General features: G+C 44.0%; 1 protein-coding gene across 1 annotated transcript; it reads right to left on the bottom strand.

Annotated features, from left to right (window-relative positions):
* Positions 1–4184: 4184 nt before the first annotated feature.
* On the bottom strand, positions 4185–5441 carry LOC137379199 (uncharacterized). The gene is made up of 2 exons (XM_068049917.1): positions 5305–5441; positions 4185–5211 (listed from the first exon to the last, which is right to left on the bottom strand). Exons 1-2 carry the CDS (start codon positions 5334–5336, stop codon positions 4608–4610), a joined length of 636 nt encoding a protein of 211 aa, XP_067906018.1. The 5' UTR covers positions 5337–5441; the 3' UTR covers positions 4185–4607.
* Positions 5442–20061: the final 14620 nt, after the last annotated feature.

Genomic DNA, 20061 nt, shown 5'->3' on the forward strand with positions numbered 1-20061 from the left:
AGGTCAAGACAGTATCTCACAATTGAGGCATGAAGGAATAAACATTTTCCACAATAAATGTCAACTTCAAAAGCTAATAAACTTTATAGTATAAAACAAATGACAAATTGCAAGCACCTGTGAAAATCTATATGTGTCTAGGTATTTTGTTAACACGTTTTCGAGGGCTTCTATGAGGTGTGACCCTTGCACTAGCAGCTGGGCTGGAGGCAGGCTGCTGATCAAGCTGTCCCTTGTCCTGGGATGACTTTGGCAGGCATCCTCTGGCTGCCTGAGGGTTTCCTGCACAGGTGCAGGACTCTCCTCAAGCATTGCAACTACTGGAGCTAGGCTCCCTGGAGGAAGGGCTGTGGTGCTGCCGTCCACACTTGGAGTGCCCTGAGAGGAGCTTCCAGCTGTGGAGCTCTTCTCCTCCCTTTCAAGGCTCGCTTGAATCTCCCTGCTGACCAGAGAAGGACGAGAACCTGGAGAAGCCTTGTCCTTCTCTTGCCTTGCCACTGCTGCACTGAGCTCATGGTTAAGGCGATGGTGTGCAGGTCTGCACGCATCTTTTGGATCTGGCTCTCACTGAGGGTTGGCAACCTCTCAATGGAGGAAGCAATGTGCTCACATGACTGAGACATGGCAGCATTCATGGCATTGATGGACTCCCCCATCATCTGCTCATGGCTGCACATAGCCTCTGGCATCTCTGCCAGATGTTGCCTTACCTTTCTCTGCAACTCCAACATGCCCTGTGCTGTCGACACCAGAGGCTCGTCATCAGCCTGGGGCTCAGCATGGGCCTGGCACCCATGGTCCTCCTACTGTCAGAGGCCTCGGTTGTCTCAGACTCAGCCAGCTGCTTGGGCCCATGTCTGGTGCTTTCACCAGCTGTGACCCTGAGCCTAAAGCCAAGCACAAACCCACCAAAGTGAAAGTATCTGTGCTGTTGGAAGGTGCAGGAGAGTCATGGGACAGTGCATCCTCTGAGTGCTCATTCTCAGAGGTTGATGGCTGTCCCCCTTTGGATTGAGTCTCCTGTGGATGCCGACCTGCATGAGAGAACACAAACATGTGCGGGTTAAGCATTGCAGATCTTGTCTTGATATCCATGTGTTACGAGGATCTCCAGAAATGTGCTGGATCTCAATGGGAAACAATCCTCACTCTCGTGTGCAGACTCCAGTCTCACCATCCGCCATTGAGTGTCCACCCTGGGTTCCCACTAACTCCAGTGGTTTGTTCTCATCTGCTTTCAGCAATTCCTCTGGCAGCCCGTGAGGTCGCCCTGTTATTATGGGCCCTCTTGTCCTTCAGGTGGAAAGAGATAGATAGTCATACTTCACAGGAAGAGCTACAGGACAGGTGTGCTAATGGCAGTATCTCCTCACCTGTGGGGCTTTCCTATGTGGCTCATTCCTATGTCAGCTCTTAGGGGAGTTATTGGGGTTGAGCTGGGAAATAAGGTGGCCTGTGGTCGAGATGTGGCTATGCATCTAGCAAGATGTGTTGATGATTAACCCCCTTTACCAGTTCATTTGAGGTGCCACCCTCCCCATGTCAAGCATCCTCCCATGTTGTCACATGCAATTCCCCAAAAGGCAAATGGTAATGGAGCACTCACCTTGGCATACCGAACGAGGTTGTTGACTCTCTTCCTGCTTCTTCTGGACCCATGTTTGGGGCGGGGTGGGGGGGGGGGGGCGTGGTGGGGGGGAAGGGGGTGATCGCACAGCTGCTGATCTCCTCTGCAATCTCCTTCCAGGCTTGCTTGGTCAAGCAGAAAGACCTCTTCTTGCCATCGCTGGGGAAGAAGACCTCTCACCTTTCCCCTGCAGCCTGAAGGAAAACCTCCAGGGAGGCATCGCAAACCATGGGGCCACCTGGTGTCTTACCTGAGCCATTTTGCAGTTTCCTTGACAGAGGAGTGGGGTGGGCGGGGGGGGGGGGGGGGGGGGGGCGGGGGGGATGTCCAGGGGTCAATCAGCATCAGTCTCAGCAGCAAACAATGGAGAATTCAAAGGCAACAATGAAAGCTGGGCTGGTAAATATGGTGCCAGCACATACTCTGGAGTCATCTGACACCGCATTTGGTGCCTTAAATCCCTGTCACGTAATTGGCTGCCCGTTGTGTGAATGCGGTGGGCCGGCACACGTGCTGAGCAGCGATGGTGCCCACTTCCAGGTCTTCCACTGCAAGCTGTAAGCAAACACCAAATACAGCCCAATTTTGCTGTGGTCTTATTAAAAGTTTTATACAGATTTTTCATTACTTCTTAGCTTTTATATTCTATACCTATTGAGATAAAAAAAAACACCTCATGGAATTTTCAGTTTTATGTCCTTATAAACGGGAGATGCTGGGCTGATATTTTATCATCCCTCTAGGGCCCATGACAGCATAGGTTGCCCCTGAACCAACACCCACCCTTCTGCCCTCAACAACCATCCATGCCCCACCCCTTGCCGGGGCCTACCTGACTGGCCCTGGCGAGCCCACCCCCACCTACCTGCAGTCCGAGGCTCCATTGCTCCTGGTGATATTGTTCGGCTGCCAGTCCTCTGATTGGCCGGCAGCTCTTGGAAGTGGATCCCCGTCCTTAAAGGGATGGGGAACCCGGGTGCCAGGCAGTTAACTGCCTGACCGCCGTTAAATGCAGCCGGGGGTACCTTTGCCTTTCTGGCAAGGCATTGGGACCCTCGCCTGCTGCATAAAATCTAGTTCGCTGTCTTATATATCGGGGGAATCAGTACACCTAAATCCCTCTGCTCTTCTACAGCATTAACTGTACTTATATTCAAAGGATCATTAATTCCACCCATCAGAGGCCACACAGAAAGGTAACACCTATATGCTAAAAGGTCAGATGATACCTCAGAAACTGTATAAACATGAGAGTTTCTGAAGCAAATATTAGAAGTGTTGAATTCCTCAAACAATACTTCTCACCCTATGATTTACTCGGGGAATTTAAGGTAAAAGTTTACTTTAAATTTTGATGGATATTCTAAGATATTTTGCTGTAATATTAGCAAGGTTAAACTTCTGGATTTGATGTTAGAAATAAGATTATGTGTTACATCTCTTAGTAATATTTGATATCGTGATGTATGTATCCACTTAAAAGTGTATTGCATGTTAAATTCTTTAATAAAATATAAAAATTAATAAATCGTCTGATGTAGCATTCTGTATACAACTACAAGAACCCCCTCTCTGTGTCTCTTTAAGTAGAGAGATACATATTGAAGAGAGTTTCTCAGACCCTATAATATCAGGGATATTTATGACTTAGCCATAATTATTTAAAAAATAGGCTATCCAAAAGATGGTAATATTCTCTGTTAGTTTTCTTTCTGTGAGGGAAAACTAGTTTAATTATTTGGACCCAAATAAGTGTCTATAAGAATTTGTCTGGTTTGAACTTAATTAAAGGAGATTCATAGGGATGTACTCCTGATTTGGTTTAGTCCCTATAAGGTGTTAAAGTCATAAATCACTTCACGACCTCAAGCAGCTGCTACCTACGGTCAGACACCAACAGCTGCCAGCCATTTCCAGCAGAATGACTGGCGGTGAGGGTGGTGATTCAGATGCCCCAGGTTCCAGGAGCAATGGGTCAGATTTGGAGGAAGGGATGAGCTGCCAGAATCAGGGGATAGACGAGAAAGAACTTTCAGAATTGAGAGCCAGAGGGAACGAAGCATAAACAGTTAGCTTCAACAGTAAATTTCTGAGTTATACAGGAGTGTTGTGGGAGCAGGAGAAACTAATATTTCCTCTGCCAGTAAATGATGTCCTTCCCAATCAAGAAAGTAATCCATGCAAATATATGTTGGCATTCACCACAGCCAAAAAAGTGACACATGTTCACCTCCAAAAATTTAAAGTGGGCATATGGTGCGAGAAAAATACATCCCCTTGTCAATCCTCTTGGAGTGGAACATATTGGCCAAATTTTGCGGTCAGCGGCGAAGCAATATCTTTCGGCGCTGACTGCACAGAGAAATGGGAACTTACTTGGTACGGTGTGCTGTATTGCTGGCAAAGCCACGCTCCGTAAAGATATCACATGTCCCTTGAGGTCAGTCTTCAGCTCAAAGGCAGGTAAGTGTTGTATTATGATTTTAGAAATACTTTTGAACTCTTTCAACACTTTTAAAACTTTTATTATCTTTTAAATACTTTCCCAATGACCCGGAGAAGGGAGATATTTGTAACAGTATAATTTAATTCGTTACAGAAAACACTCTTCGAACTTGCTGCAGAATCGTGCATTATAATTATGCAGGGCTTTTTTATAAAAAGGTTGATTTATCGATACATAAAGATGTGTCAATTGATTATGGTATGGCACTAACTGTTGCGGTGGGGGATTGATTGATAAAAGCACATCATTTAAAAAAGAAACACCGCCGCAATTACAGCTGGCAGACTTTAACACCTCAATGTGAAAACAAATGATTAATAATTGCGATTGAATGCAAGACTCTTCACAAATTACAGCAATCAGACTAGAGCAGATTCAATCGAATTGGAACGAAAATAACTTGTTAAAAAAAAAGTCAAAACAGAGTAGTTACCAAGCAACAGGGAAGTTGTTTCATAATTTGCATTACATGTTTCAAGTATTTGGCTGCTGAGAACTCACAGCACACTCGAACTTCGAAATGCCAATAAATACACCTGCATTGATGTAGAACGCTTTACCATCCAGGCAGCAATTCTTCCAACAAAGTTTTATTCGTCCGTCTCCCTCTCTTACACCCAAACATTCTCCATTTTTATTTCGTTTTGGAGAATTTTTTGCATTTACATTTGAAAAGCGCCAATAAAGCGAAGGCGCCAAGTACAAGTTAAACAGAAGTGGTAGATTCCTTTCACTGGTGTTTACAGATGTGGATGCGCTGTCGAGCGGGCTCTGCACCTGCTGACACCAGCCCGAAAGAAATTTGTATGAAAATAATTGTAACTTGTGGGCAATCAGCCCAATTGTCCAACTGCAGGTCCCAGCCGCTTTACACAGCACCCCGGCGGAAACATCAGCTCCTCTGCAGCCCAGTGAGGTACACCGCAACTTCCGGGTTTCAGCGCCCAAAATTGTGGCGTTCTTGCGGCCCTCAATAGTGGTGAATGTCTTTGCATTTGCTCCTATTGGGACCGCAAATTCTGGCCCATTAAATTGATTGCAATTGATGGTAGTGGAACTGTGGCAAGAGAATGTTCTTCTGCAAATGAAGACAACAGATTATTCAAATTTAGAGGAACAAGCATTAGGTGGAATTTTTATTCACATTTATGATATAATGTAACTTCTCTACCTCATTATTACTCTTCCAAAGTAAGTGCTCATTTGCAGTCCGACTCCGCATTCGGTGATAATGAAAAAAAGTTTAATTTTGTCTTGAATGTGCTGTTAAGCTACTGGACTATTTTGTCCAAATCACATGGAGGGGGCGGGCTGTCCGTCCCCAGCAATGGTGTCAACTGACTGTGAGCAGGCAGCCCTGCCGTCTTATTTTTAAATATTTAAAGAAATAAACAAAAATTAAATAAGTACATTTCTTTTGCCCCTTTCACAACCCCCCCCCCCATAGCAATTACGATAACTATTTGCCCTTTCACCCCGCCCAAAACACTGACCTTTTACATGTGACCTTCCCCCACCCCAAATTGCACAAAGTTTAAGGTTCAACCCTTCCCATCATTCCCTACACTCATTACGTGTATTTGACCCCGTTCCCCCCGCCCCCTCACACTGATAAACTTACCTCCTCCCCCCTCCTTATACATTAAAATGTAAAATGGTACATGTACATAATTTCCCAGAATACACTACCTGAAATTTGACAAGTTGGGTTGCATGCTTGTTACTGTAATCACAACTAACACATAATTAACCAATATTTCCAGAGTAATTTACTTGTAAAATAAATGTTTTTCCTTCCTACATATTTTCAGTTAACCTATCTGGCTTCGTTCTCTTTCTGTCTGGATGTCTTCTTCCAGTTCCATTTCCTTGACTCTGCTCTCTCGTCATCTCAGACTGTGTCAAACCTGAACTTTGACTTTGAGTACCAACTCCACTTAATGGTTGGGACTGTGAAATTGATTGATTAGTCTAAATCAAAGACCCTGACTCACTTTGCTCTATTGATGGATTCTGTGATACTGGCAAACTTTCAGCTGTTTTGTGACTTGCACTTTCTTTCTGACTTTCACTTAGGACTGTAGGAATTTGGACTATAGGAGGTTTCTCAAGCTCTCCCTTTGTCAGATTTCCTCTTTCAAGCAAATGATCTACATGACACTGACAGAGTCTCTCTCCAATCTTCATTAGATATGTGAATGGGCATAGTCCTTTTATAACAACTCCAGACACATAGGCCAGGATTTTATCCAGGCGACAGGGGTCTCAACATCCAGCAAAAGTGATGCCGAGAACGCTTTGTCGCCTCTTCTGTGGGAGGACACCGAATCAAGTGCCAATTAGTCACTTAACTGGACATTAGCGAGCCTTCTACAGAATCAAGGACCCTGGCATTGGACGTCCCGGCCTCTGAGAGCTGCTGGCCAAACGGAGGCCGGCAGCTCTTTAACTGAGCAGCGCCACCACAGAGGTGGTGGCTGCTGCCAGTGGAGCACCCACCTGAAGCCCAGGAGCGGCGCTGGACCCAGGCCACAGGTATGTCATGGCGGGAGGGGTCTCATGGGGTGGGGGGATGTATGGGGGTCAGCAGCAAGGGCACTTAGCAGCCCCCCCCAACCCCTTCCCAATGTCGGATCCCTCGTTCAGGCATTGTGCCTTTTAACAAGGCACCCATCCCCCCTCTGGAGCCAGCGAACAGCTCACACTGTTTTCCCGGCTTCCCGTACAGTGACAGGCCCGCCCACTGCTCAGCTACGCCAGCAGGATGAGGCCCTTAATTGGACATGAATTGCCCACTTAAGGGCCTCAATTGGCCATAGGGTGGGAAGGCCATTCACAGACCTTCCCTGCCCAGACTTAATTTTGGTGGAGGCAAGAAGCTGGCAGGGATCCCCACTGCCATATTCCCATCTAATTATATGCTTTCCACGCCTTCAAATCTAATCAGGGTGGATGAGGAGGCTTCACAAATATCCTCATCATCAATATTGGGGGAGCCCAGCTCACCAATGCAAAAGACAACGCTGAAGCATTTGCATCCATCTTCAGCCAGAAGTGCCAAGTGGATGATCCATCTTGGGCTCCTGAGGTCCCCAGCATCACAGATACCAGTCTTTAGCCAATCCGATTGACTCCACGTGATATCAAGAAACGGCTGAAGGCACTGGATACTGCAAAGGCTATGGGCCCTGACAACATTCTGGCAATAGTACTGAAAACTTGTGTTCCAGTACGAGCTGCATTCCTAGCCAAGCTGTTCCAATATAGCTACAACACTGGCATCTACCCAGCAAGTGGAAAATTGCCCAGGTATGTCCTGTGCACAAAAAGCAGGACAAATCCAACCTGGCCAATTACTGCCCCATCAGTCTACTCTCAATCATCAGTAATGTGATGGAAGGTGTCATCGACTGTGCTATCAAGCGGCACCTGCTTAGCAATAACCTGCTCAGTGATGCTCGGTTTGGGTTCCGTGAGGGCCACTCAGCTCCTGACCTCATTATAGCCTTGGTTCAAACATGGACACAAGAGCTGAACTCAAGAGGTCTGGTGAGCGTGACTGCCCTTGACATCAAGGCAGCATTTGATCGAGTATGGCATCAAGGAGCCCTATCAAAACTGGAGTCAATGGGAATCAGGGGGAAAATTTTCCACTGGTTGGAGTCATACCTAGCACAAAGGAAGATGGTTGTGGTTGTTGGAGGTCAATCATCCCAGTCCCAGGACATCACTGCAGGAGTTCTTCAGGATTGTGTCCTAGGCCGAACCATCTTCAGCTGTTTCATCAATGACCTTTCCTGCATCATAAGGTCAGAAGTAGGGATGTTAGCTGATGATTTCACAATGTTTAGCACCATTCGTGACTCCTCAGATACTGAAGCAGCCTGTGTCCAGATGCAGCAAGATCTGGACAACATCCAGGCTTGGGCTGATAAGTGACGTTATAGTCATGCCATACAAGTGCCAGGCAATAACCATCTCAAAGAAGAGAGAATCCAACCATCTCCCCTTGACATTCAATGGCATTACCACCGCTGAATCCCCCACTATCAACATCCTGGGGGTTACCATTGATCAAAAACTGAATTGGAGTAGCCAAATAAATACCATGGCTACAAGAGTAAGTCAGAGGCTAGGAATCCTGCAGCGAGTACCTCACCTGCTGTCTCCCCAGTGCCTGTCCACCATCTACAAGGCACAAATCAGGTGTGTGATGGAATACTCTCCACTTGCCTGGATGGGTGCAGCTCCTACAACACTCAAGAAGCTCGACCCCATCCAGGACAAAGCAGCCCACTTGATTGGCATCCCATCCACCACCTTCAACATTCACTCCCTTCACCACCAACAGATAGTGGCAGCAGTGTGTACCATCTACAAAATGCACTGCAACAACACACCAAAGCTCTTCAACCGCGCCTTCCAAACGCACTACCTCTCCCATTTAGAAAGACAAGGCCAGCAGTTGCGTGGGAACACCACCGCCTGCAAGTTCCCCTCCAAGCCACACACCATCCTGACTTGGAACTATATCGCTGTTCCTTCACTGTCACTGGATCAAAATCCTGGAACTCCCTTCCTAACAGCACTGTGGGTGTACCTACCTCACATGGGCTGCAGCGGTTCTAGAAGGCAGCTCACCACCACCTTCTCAAAGATAATTAATGATGGGCAATAAATGCTGGCCAAGCCACGTCCCATGAACAAATAATAAAAACATATTCGATGCTGGGTGATGTAGTGGTATTAGAATGTGTTTGATTCCATTCTTACTCAGAAATATTTCAAACTCCTCTAATGTAAACTGTGGCCATTATCTGACACCAACACCTCCGACAACCCCTAAATTTCAAAGCAACTTCTCAAAACCTCAATAGTTTTGGCATTTGTGGTATTGGGCATAAACATAACATTTATTCACTTGCTATAGCTATCGATCAAAACAAAGTGATCTTTCCCTTCCACTTCAAATAAATCATCATTCCCACTTTTTTCTTGTGTTTGATCATGGGATGAAAGGAACCTTGATTGGATAATTTCTCATTCTGAGAAACATTTCACAACTTTCCACCAACTCTTCAATATCTCTATCTACCTTTAGATACCAAAAATAGCTTCTTGCTACTGCTTTCATACGAATTATCCCTGTGTGCTCTTGATGAAGTTCCTACAACAATCTCTCTCAAAGCCTTGGCGGAATAATGGCTCTTAAAATCCATAGGAGACAGCCCTGATCTACACTTAATTCATTCCTGTGTGTGAAAAACTTTTGCAATTTCTCATCATCACTCTTTAGGCCAGCCATTCATAACATAATTGAGCACCACATCCTTATGAGTTTCTTTGCTAATTTTCTGGCAGACACTGGCATAGTTTTACAAAATGTCAACTGTACATTGACCTTTATCTTGGCTTGGCCTTGTGATGCATAATTATATAACTTGGTCCTCCTTGCTCAAAGACCATTGAGCTCTCTTAGCACTTTCTCAATATCAGATGTCCTCTTACTGATCCCTACTGTAAATAACCCAGCCTAGTTTAACCATATTTTCTTCAGCCAGTTCCTTCCCATCAGGGAGACTTTGTTCCCTCCTACTACTACCAACGGTAAGTAATAGGATTCATTATTATATTCCACCCTAACACTAACTTCACCTAATGCTGGAATACTGTTATTGGAATAACTAGTCAGTTTCACACCAGTTTTACATACGGGAATATGACTTAGGACTTCTTGTACTCTCCTTCCAAGATAACAGACACTGCTGCAGCTGTATCAACAATGAAAGTAAGTTGTGAATCTTCGACTTTCATTTTTTCTGTGAGCATTGGAATTATATCTTCAGCCCTTTTACTCTTATCTTCCATGTGCTGTTTTTCTTGCGCTGACTGAGTACAACTCTTGATCTTACTGCTAGATAACACCAACTTGTGTTTCCATATCTATCATATGCACATTTGAGGACTTCCAGACTCCTGAACTAGCTTTAGGTCTACCATGAACTCGACTTGGTACATTGCTGTGACCTGGAGCTTTATCGTGACCTGGAGCATTACTGTTTCCTGTACTCTTGCATGCCGTCTGGATATGACTGACTTTCCCACGTTGACTGGAAGTAGGGGCATTTAGACGGTTGGTGGCTACCATGGCAATGGTAGCATCTAAATTTCTGACACTGAATCTGTGAACTTGGCTGCTGTGGCTTGTTTCCACTGAAATCTGGTGGATCTCCCCTGCCGACTCAGGCAAAGAACTTCCTTGCAACCTGCAACTATCTCTTCCTGCCATTTCCATGGCTGTGGCCTCATCACAGGCTTCCTCCCACATCAGCTTATTGCCTTTACTCAAAAGCTTGGCCTGGATTTTACTGTTCTTTAGACCTCCAACGAACATGTCTCTAAGGTTGACTTCTAAGTTCACATCATAACCACAGTGACAAGAAAGTTTCTTTAATTCGAGAATTTAATCCACAATAGTCTCACTTAGCAACTGCTTCCTTTCACAGAATGCAGAATGCAGTGCAATTTCATTCTTAGTTGTGCCATAATATGAGTCCAGATACTCATTAATTTCAGAATAGTCCATCGTACTGGGGTCTCACAGGCAACATTGGTTAGACAGCACCTCAAAAGCATCTGGCCCCATCATGGTGAAGAAAACATTTATTTTATCCTCATCTCCTATTTTATTAGCTTTCAGCCAAATGTGTAACCTTTGTTTGTAATTACACCAGTCCTCTTTATTAGGGTTGAATTCCCCCATTGTCCCAAAGTACCTCTTCAGTGCCATTTTTTTTTCAATTCAATACCATGCTGATTCACTGATTTGTACCTGAATACGATGTGCACCCACACAGAGCAATCTTTCAAATCGCCTAAACGTCATCAAAATCAACTTTGGGAGTTCCAAAAGTTGTGTCACAATGTTCTTCAGACCGTAATTGCTCAAAAGAAATGTAAGAAAAAAATGTCCGTCCCATATCATCACCTTTTAGCTGGGGCGGGGGAGGGGGGGTTGCAGAGAATTGGGGCAGAATCACCCACCATGGAACCCACGCTGAGATCCCGGCTTTGTTTCTCCCAGGGGCGGAATAGGCTTCCAACGACCTTCCCGCCTAGAGACTAATTGAGGCCCTTAGGTGGCCTATTGACGGCCAATTAAGGGCCTCTTCCCGCTGCTGCTGGGACCTTACCAGTGGCGGGGGTGGGTCCACCGCCATGTGGGGAGGATGCCTCGTAAAATGAGTTCCCCTCCCTGTGGACTAGGCGGGGGCGCATTTTGTCGTGGGCAATTTGTGGCCCACAGAGGACCTCCCACCGGTATCAACTGTACCTCCCGGAATCCTCCTCTCCCTTGACCGACTGCGCACACCCCCACCCCTCGTCACTGGGGCCTTCTGGATTGGCCCTGGTGACCCCACCTCACCTACCTCTTATCTGGCGTTCCACCACTGGGCTTGGGTCTGAAGCCTCTTCATTATTAGTCGTGGCCACTGCTCCTGGTGGCATTGCTGATATTGCTGAACTGCCGGCTCTGTGATTAGCAGGCGACTCTTGGGGACGGGATCCCTGTCCTTATAAAGTTTTGAAAGGGATGGGGATCCCGCGTCCTTAATCTTTGACCCAGAAGACCAGAGGATCGCTCTGGGGGGCTGAAAGAATGCAGAGATGGGGGATACCCCTGCCTTTTTCAGCCTGGAGCCGGGAGCCCCGCCTCCTGCACAAAATCCAGCCCCACAAATGTACTCACAGCAAGCAGCCATTATTGATACCTCATGAAACAGAGAGGGCAGCAGAGATTACACCTCTCCAACAGCGATGGCGGTCTAACAAATTGCTCAGCTATTACATCTACTACGGTTTAATTACAATTTATGATCTTAAACCTAAATTTGCTTTCAATTATTGCAACATATTTGAACAAAATTTTAAAAAAGAACTGAAATCCATAATTCACAACATTATTCATTACCAGCAGACAAAAAGTGCTATTTCCACCAAGGGGTAAAAGGGCACATTCAGCAGAATGCAGCTAACATAATGCAGAGCAAAGTAAAACAAAGGGCTGGTTGCACAGTATCAGTTTTATCTTTAAAGTCCCTTTTTCAAGTTATTTCCAGATTTTATCCTCCCCTTGCTAAAATGCTGTTAGTTTGAAAACAAAGCTTAATAGTTGAAATATGGTGCAGAAAAATCTCTGCCATAAACTGGAGAGCTTCACTTGTAATTTATCCCATCAGCATAACTGTAAGCTTTTATCGATGGAAGTTTTTTTTATCTATCTGAACCACAGGTTTCAATTTTGAAAGGATCTGTGACTCAGAAAAGACTGCAGAGACTGAATGTTGTCCAAGGCGCACTGCAAGGGTTTTTTTGTACTGGACTTTGCTCCTGGTAAATGGCAACAGATTTCTTGCAGCAGGTAATCTATGAAGTTCTAGCATTTGCAATGATGTCATTAACTGTTGGGTTAGAATATGTAAATCTCTGCTCCACAGTATTTTGGTGATGCTTACATGAAAACAATGAGATTACAGGCAGATGGAGCAAGAAGATTCTGCCACTAATTGTGATTTGGGTTGGAAGGAGTGAGATAAACTTTCTTGCACACAACACTGAATAACATTCAAAGAAAGCTGGTCTTCCAGTCTCCTGAGAAAAGGATGACTACAAAGTCTAGATACTCACCAAAGGCCACAAAGGAACATGGATACAATATCCCTCCACTAAACAATGAATGAAATATTGCTACTACGTCTTCTTAGTAGACCAGCAAAGAAACATAAATACAAAGTTCTACTGGCCTAGCATATGGTCCAGAACTACACAAAACAGAAACAAGGGGACAACTAGAAGAATGATTCATGGGTTGAAATTAGCTTGTTATAAGGAGGAACTGAGAGAAGCTAGATTATTGACCATTTGGGAGGAAAAGGTTAAAATCTGGAATATTAAACATGGCCTTGAAATTCCTGGATGCCTGATGCATGGGCAGAAGTGTGTGGGACAGGTGATCCCCTGGAAAATGTCGTGGTTAACTAGTTTACATAATGCTGGGTGGGACAAGGGTGTAAGTCTTGCCAGTTGCAAACAAGATATGCTGCGGAGAAGAGGGGATGTGAAACATTCAGGAATGAAATAGAGATGATACAACTTGCTGTTCTAAAAGGCTGCATCAATTTGAAGGGATGAACAGGCTTGGTGAAAGGGAATGCATTGGGATCAGCAGGTGGGGAAAATGGCAATTTTTCTGAAACTAATGTTGAAGTTCCATATCAAACTTTAGATATGGAGGGTTGCTAACATTGGAATAGTTGGGAAGAAGTCTTCATGAGGCTGCATCTTGGACCACATAGAAGGATGTGTATGTATCTGTGATTGGCGCTTTCTGTAGCCTGAGGGACCCTCTTATAGTGTTGGAAAAAGTTTAATGACCTCACAAAGTCAGCAAAAGCGATTCGTTGGTTAACTAACAGGAAAATCTACGAAAATACAGAGAACCAAATGGGTAACCCCTGCTCTAATACTCAACTTGTACAATTTGGAGTAATGGATGACACGTTGTTCCTTGCCCCACAAGTAACGTGGCATCACGCATGTCAATTGTGTCACATTGTGTAATACATGCAAAAATATTTAAATCTCACATCCTATGTCATTGCTCCCTTCCACCTACTATTCTTACCATTCCATGAATTTTGGCAGATTGTGACTGCAGGATCTGGGGACAGCTAATTAATGTAATGCATTTCTCCTGCAGCAGAAGGCAGCACACAGTTCAAATCCTAGTGATCCTGGCATTAAGAGATCCTGGCTATCAGTGAAATCAACTCTGTCCTGTCAGTTGGGGATTGAGATGTGGATATTAGGTGACATGTAGAAGAAATGTTAGAACAAGGCAAACAAAAATTTGCCTGATCACAAGAGATATACACAGTGATTAAACAAATTAATGCTTTAGTAAATAGTTGTAATAAATCATTGGAATTACTGACATAAAGACAACTGGAGGTTTGGTTATTTTGCAGGATAGTGGAGAATGGATACTGTGCTGATGTTGAGGCTTATGATTACAAAGTTATGGCTAGTTTTGAGCATCAAGAAGTTTATTAAGGACCATAGAAAAGTTGGTGAGGTGAGGCTGTTCTGTAATCAGCTGATATTTTCAAAATAAATTCTTTATGCGTCTGTGAAAGTGTCCCGGATGAGCATAGCTCTCAGCTCTCTCACAGCACTCATCACTAGCCCTGCTTCATGTTGTTCATGGGCAAGGTTTTCAGCAAAAACAACAACTACTAGTATCTGTATAGAATCTTTAATGTAATAAAATATTCCCAAGGCGCTTCATAGGAGTGTTATACAGCAAAACTTGACACGGAGCCATGTAAGGTGATATTAGGGCGGGAGGCCGAAAGTGTGGTCAAAGAGATAGGTTTTATAGAATGTCTTAAAGGAGGAAAGAGAGGTGAAGAGGTTTAGGGAGGGTATTCCAGAGTTTGGGGCCTAAGCAACTGAAGGCCTGGCCACCAATGGTGGAGTGATTAAAATCAGGGATGCTGAAGAGGCCAGAGTTAGAGGAGCACAGATATCTTGAAGTTTTGTGGGTCTGGAGAAGATTACAAAGGTAGGGAGGGGAAAGGCCATGGAGGGATTTGAAAACAGGGATGAGAATCATAAAGTAGAGGTATTGCTTGACCAGGAGCCAATGGAGATCAGTGAGCACAGGGCTGATGGATAAGTGGGACTTAGCGCGAGTAAGGACAGGGGCAGCAGAGTTTTGGATGTCCTCAAGTTTACGGAGAGTAGAATGTGGGAAACTGGCCAGGAGTGCATTGGAATAGACAAGGGTAGAGGTAACAAAGGCATGTGTGAGAGTTTTTGCAGCAGATGAGCTGAGACAGGGGTGAGGTTGGGCAATGTTATGGAGATGGATATAGGCAGTCTTAGTGATGTCATGGACATGTGGTTAGAAGCTCATCACGGGATCAAATATGACACCAACATTGCGAAAAGTCTGGTTCAGCCTCAGACAATTGCTAGTGAGAGGGATGGAGTCGGTAGCTCGTGAATGGAGTTTACGGCAGGGACCAAAGACAATGGCTTTGACCTTCCCAATATTTAATTGGAGAAAATTTCTGTTCATCCAGTACTGGATGTCTAGCAAGCAGTCGGATAATTTAGCAACAGTCGAGGAGTCGAGCGAGATAATGGTGAGGTAGAGCTTGGGGTTGTCAGCGTATATGTGAAAACTAAAGCTGTTCTTTCGGATGATGTCACCGAGGGCAGCAGGTGAGTCTCATGGACAAGAGGAGCTTGGAGAGAGCAGGAGGGGAGATGGATGAGAAAATAGAGAAAGATACAAGTTCAGGGCTAAGGCAGTGGGGAAGTTTAGAGGAAGTTTGGCCCAGTGCGCTAGTGGAAGGGAGGAGCGCGGCAGAGGCAGCTGATTGGATGGTCTTGATATTAGTGACAAAGAAGTCCATGAGTTCCTTGCACTTATTGTTGGAGGTGAAGGTGCAGAAGACAAGGGAGAAGGATTTAAGAAGATGGTTTGCAGTAGAGAAAAATCCGGGATTTATCTTTGCATTCCAGGAAGATCCAGGAAAAGTGAGCAGTCTTAGCAGACGAGAGCAGGACCTGAAACTGCTTTATGTGGTCCAGCCAGATCTGGTAGATGGCTAAATCAGTTGTCTGCCATATCCTTTCAAGTCTACGTCACTTGGACATAATGGAATGGAGATGGGGGCTGTACCAAGGTAATGGCCAGGGAGAGAGTATGGTTTTATTGGGGACAAGAGCATCAAAGGTGGAGGTAAGGGTCTGGTTGAGCAAATCAGTAGTAACAGAAATGTTGTGATGAATGGAGGGTCAAAAGCTAGACAGTTAGGATTTTGAAAATGCACTATAAGTGAGGCAGCTGCATTGTTACCATGATGATTCTCTGGCATCCTTCATCCCTCAGGAAATCTACCATCAGTGTTTTCTAGATAGCAAAGTTGCGAAGCACACAAATTGGTATCATAATTTGAGAGATGCTGATTAGTGCATACTGAAGGGCTTTTCAACATCCTAATGGCTCAATAATTCACATTCCCATCTTGCTATATGCTTCATTGTAGCATTCCTTTGTAGCATTGGTGGTCCTAGGAAGAGATGTAATGAACGTTGGGAGTAGTGGCTGTCCTTCATCACCCAGCAGTCAATTTTCCCCTTGTCCTTGCTGTTGAAACAGGGCTGGGACTAGTGAAGTATAAAAGTATCATGACAGCTCCCACTGTATCAGGAATTCCAGAGCAGGAGGTTGCAACTATTGTCAAATGACCAGCACATTTAGGAAATGGAAGGCTTTGTGATTGATATAAATATGGGGGTTAACCTATAAGGCACACAAAGCCAAATGGGTACATTCAATAGTCCCAACAATTCAGGGGAATCTGTAAAATTTTATTGTCCTCTCAATCATCTGTACCATGTACAAACTGCACTCACCATGCTTATGACAGAGCAATTGGAGCTAAGAAACAGCAAGGGGAAGCAAACATTGGTGGGACAAAAACAAGAAATGCTGGATTCACTCAGCAGGTCTGGCAGCATCTGTGGAAAGAGAAGCAGAGTTAACGTTTCGGGTCAGTGACCCTTCTTCGGTGGGAGTTGTTTATAGGCCACCAAACTATAATGGTAATGTTGGGCATGGTATAAATCAGGAAATTAGAGCTGTATGTAGCATCGACAATACAGTGATAATGGGTGACATTAATTTACATATAGATTGGGTAAACCTAATTAGCACTAATGCTGTGGAGGATGAATTCCTGGAGTGTGTACAAGATTGGATTCTGGAGCAGTATGTTGAAGAACAAACTAGGGATTGGGCTATTTTAGATTTAGTATTACGCATTGAGAAAGGGCTAATTGCTGTAAATCGTGACCACAATATGATATAATTCTACATTAAATTTGAAAGAGATATAGTTCATTCTGAAACTAGGGTCTTAAATCTGAACAAAGGAAACTATGAAGGTATCGGGGCAAGTTGGCTATGGTGGATTGGGAAAATACATTGAAAGATTTGACAGTAGACAGGCAATGGCTAGTATTTAAAGAAGTATTACACTGTTTACAACAAATATATATTCCTCTAAGACACAAAAAACAAACAGGAAAGGTGGATCAACCGTGGCTAATAAAAGAAGTTAAGGATTGCATTAGGTCAAAGTTAGTGGCTTCTCTAGGTTGCCAACAAAAGTGGTAAGCCTGAGGATTGGGAGCAATTTAGAGTCCAACAAAGGAGGACCAAGAAACTGATAAAGAAAGGGAAAAGAGATTATGAATGTAAGCTAGCTAGAAACATAAAGGTGCACTGTAAAAACTTCTTTAGGTATGTGAAAAGGAAATGATTAGCAAGGATGAATGTGGCTCCATTGCAGGCGGAGACAGGAGAGTTTGTGGTGGAGAATGAGAAAATGGTGAAGAGACTAAACAATTACTTTGTGTCTGTCTTCATGGAGGAAGACACAGAAAATCTCCCAGAAATACTAGGGAACCAAGGGACTTGTAAAAATGAGAAACTGAAAATAATTAGTATCAATTAAAGAAATAATACTCAAAAAGTTAATTGAATTGAAAGTTGTTAAATCCCCTGGACCAAATGAGCTATATCTCAAAGTATTGAAGGAGGTGGCTGTAGAGATAATAGATGCATTGGTGGTTATTTTTCAAAATTCTATAGATTCTGGAAGGATTCCTACAGACTCGAAAGTAGCAAATGTAACCCCACTATTTATGAAGGGAGCAAGAGAGAAAATGGAGAACTACAGACCTGTTAGTTTGATGTCAGTTTGAGGAAAAATGTTAGAATCTATTATAAAGGGTGAGATAACTATACACTTGGAAAATAATGATATGATTGGGTAGAGTCAACATGGATTTGTGAAAGGGAAATCATGTTTGACAAACCTGTTGCAGTTTTTTTTGAGGATGTTACTTGTAGCATAGATAAAGGAGAACCTGTGGATGTGGTGTATTTTGATTTTCAGAAGGCACTTTATAAGGTCCCATACAGGAGGTTAGTAAACAAAATTGAGCACATGGGATTGGGGGTAATATACTGCAATGGATTAAGAATTAGTTAACAGACAGAAATCAGAAAATAAGAATAAATGGTCATTCTCAGGATGGCAGGCTGTTACTGGTAGGGTAATGCAAGGATCAGTGCTTGGGCCACAGCTGTTTACAATCTGTATAAATGATTTAGATGTGGGGACTGTGATGAAAACCACACCTGCCAAAATGAGATATATTAATTTCGTCATATGTAACCTTATTTTTGAACTGTTACTGGACTTGAAATAACTTGTTTAAAAAGACCACAACAGTGGCTGAAAATATGGCTGCACATTTGCATTCCAAAAGACAGTTGCCTGAAGAAGACAATGGGAGTGCCTCCCTGATTTAGTTATCCAGATGGATTTTGATCAAGAGACATTGAATGAGTAAAAGCCAGCATTCCATCCCCCCCCCACCCCCAACCCCCAACCCCCACTGAGAGCGTCTAGTAAGCTTGGGGGAAATCCACAAACCTCTCCGGAGAGGTTGTTCCAAATAAAGAGCTAGTCACATAACTAACCTGCTGGCAACCTGGGGGTTTTCTGCATTATGCTACACAGAAAGGGAGAGACTGTAATTTGAAGACAACAGAGAAGGAAGATCTTTCCCTGTCTCTTTCGCTGTCTCTCTGAGTTCCAGGGACCCACGGAAGTAACACAAACCTCAAGACAGAAGACCACCAAACAAGTTTGAAAGTGTGCACTGGGCCCCAATGGACTTAACTGCAATCAAAGACTTTATATCACACCCAAAGCCAGCAACTAAACTCCAGCTATTGCTTCAAACCTTTTCTCCTTTGATTCTTTCTCCTTTTCTGTCTCTATTTGCATGTGTGTTTATCACGTATGCCTGCCAGCATGGTCACATCTAGTAGTTTTAACTGAACTAGAGTTTTAAGGTTAATAAACTTACACCTTTCCTGTTTAAATCTGACAAAACCTGTCTGGTTGATTTCTTTGCCATTGCAATTAGAGAGCAGTGAGCAAGGACTCACCAAGGGGAAGCTAAAACACAGTGTTTTAAAAATTAAACCCTGTTATGGTCAAATCAGGAAAAGGCTGAGAGGGAACCTTTAGACCCTTTTCTCACCTGGTCATAACAGAAACTTGGGGATGAACATCCCGGATTGGCCCCAGAGACAAACGAGAAATTGGAAGTGAGAAGTCAAATTGATCCCAATCAAAAAGAGAAAAGATTTCAATACAGGTTTTCTTGTGGTTATTTGTGCTATAATACTAACATGTTTGCGACTGAAGCCAGTAACTCTCCAAGCCAGGGTGAAGTAACTTGGGATAAGTTAAAGGCATTGTCTGTGGAAGAGTTGAGGAATATGGTTGAACAGTGTGGGATCACTGCCCGTGCCAAGGCTAGGAAGTCCAAATTCCTAAGACTAGTGATCAACCATTTTTCCCTCAAATCTGAAGAAGCAGAGACAGAGTTAGAAATAGATTCTGACAGGTATTGCTAGCAAAGATACAATTGGAACAGAGGAAACTTGAATTAGAAGACAGGGAAAGAGAGAGAGAGAGAGAGAGAAAGAAAGAGAGAGGAGCGAGAGAAAGAAAGACAGGAGAGAGAGAACAGAAGAAGCTTCCAGAAGGAACATGAAAGAGAGCTGAGGCCGCTTGAGTTATTTAGGGGGCGACAGAGTCTTTCTTTTTTTTCTTTAAAAAAAAAAGAAAGACTCTGTCGCCCCCTAAATAACTCAAGCGGCCTCAGCTCTCTTTCATGTTCCTTCTGGAAGCTTCTTCTGTTCTCTCTCTCCTGTCTTTCTTTCTCTCGCTCCTCTCTCTTTCTTTCTCTCTCTCTCTCTCTCTCTTTC

Source organism: Heterodontus francisci, chromosome 17, assembly GCF_036365525.1.
Source record: "Heterodontus francisci isolate sHetFra1 chromosome 17, sHetFra1.hap1, whole genome shotgun sequence".
Lineage (NCBI taxonomy): Eukaryota > Metazoa > Chordata > Chondrichthyes > Heterodontiformes > Heterodontidae > Heterodontus > Heterodontus francisci.

Coding starts and splice junctions, on each gene's coding strand:
- LOC137379199 (XM_068049917.1), bottom strand. CDS start 5,336: ATGAGCACTTACTTTGGAAGAGTAATAATGAG. Junction 5,212..5,304: donor TTTGGAAGAGTAATAATGAG/GTAGAGAAGTTA, acceptor CTTCATTTGCAG/AAGAACATTCTCTTGCCACA.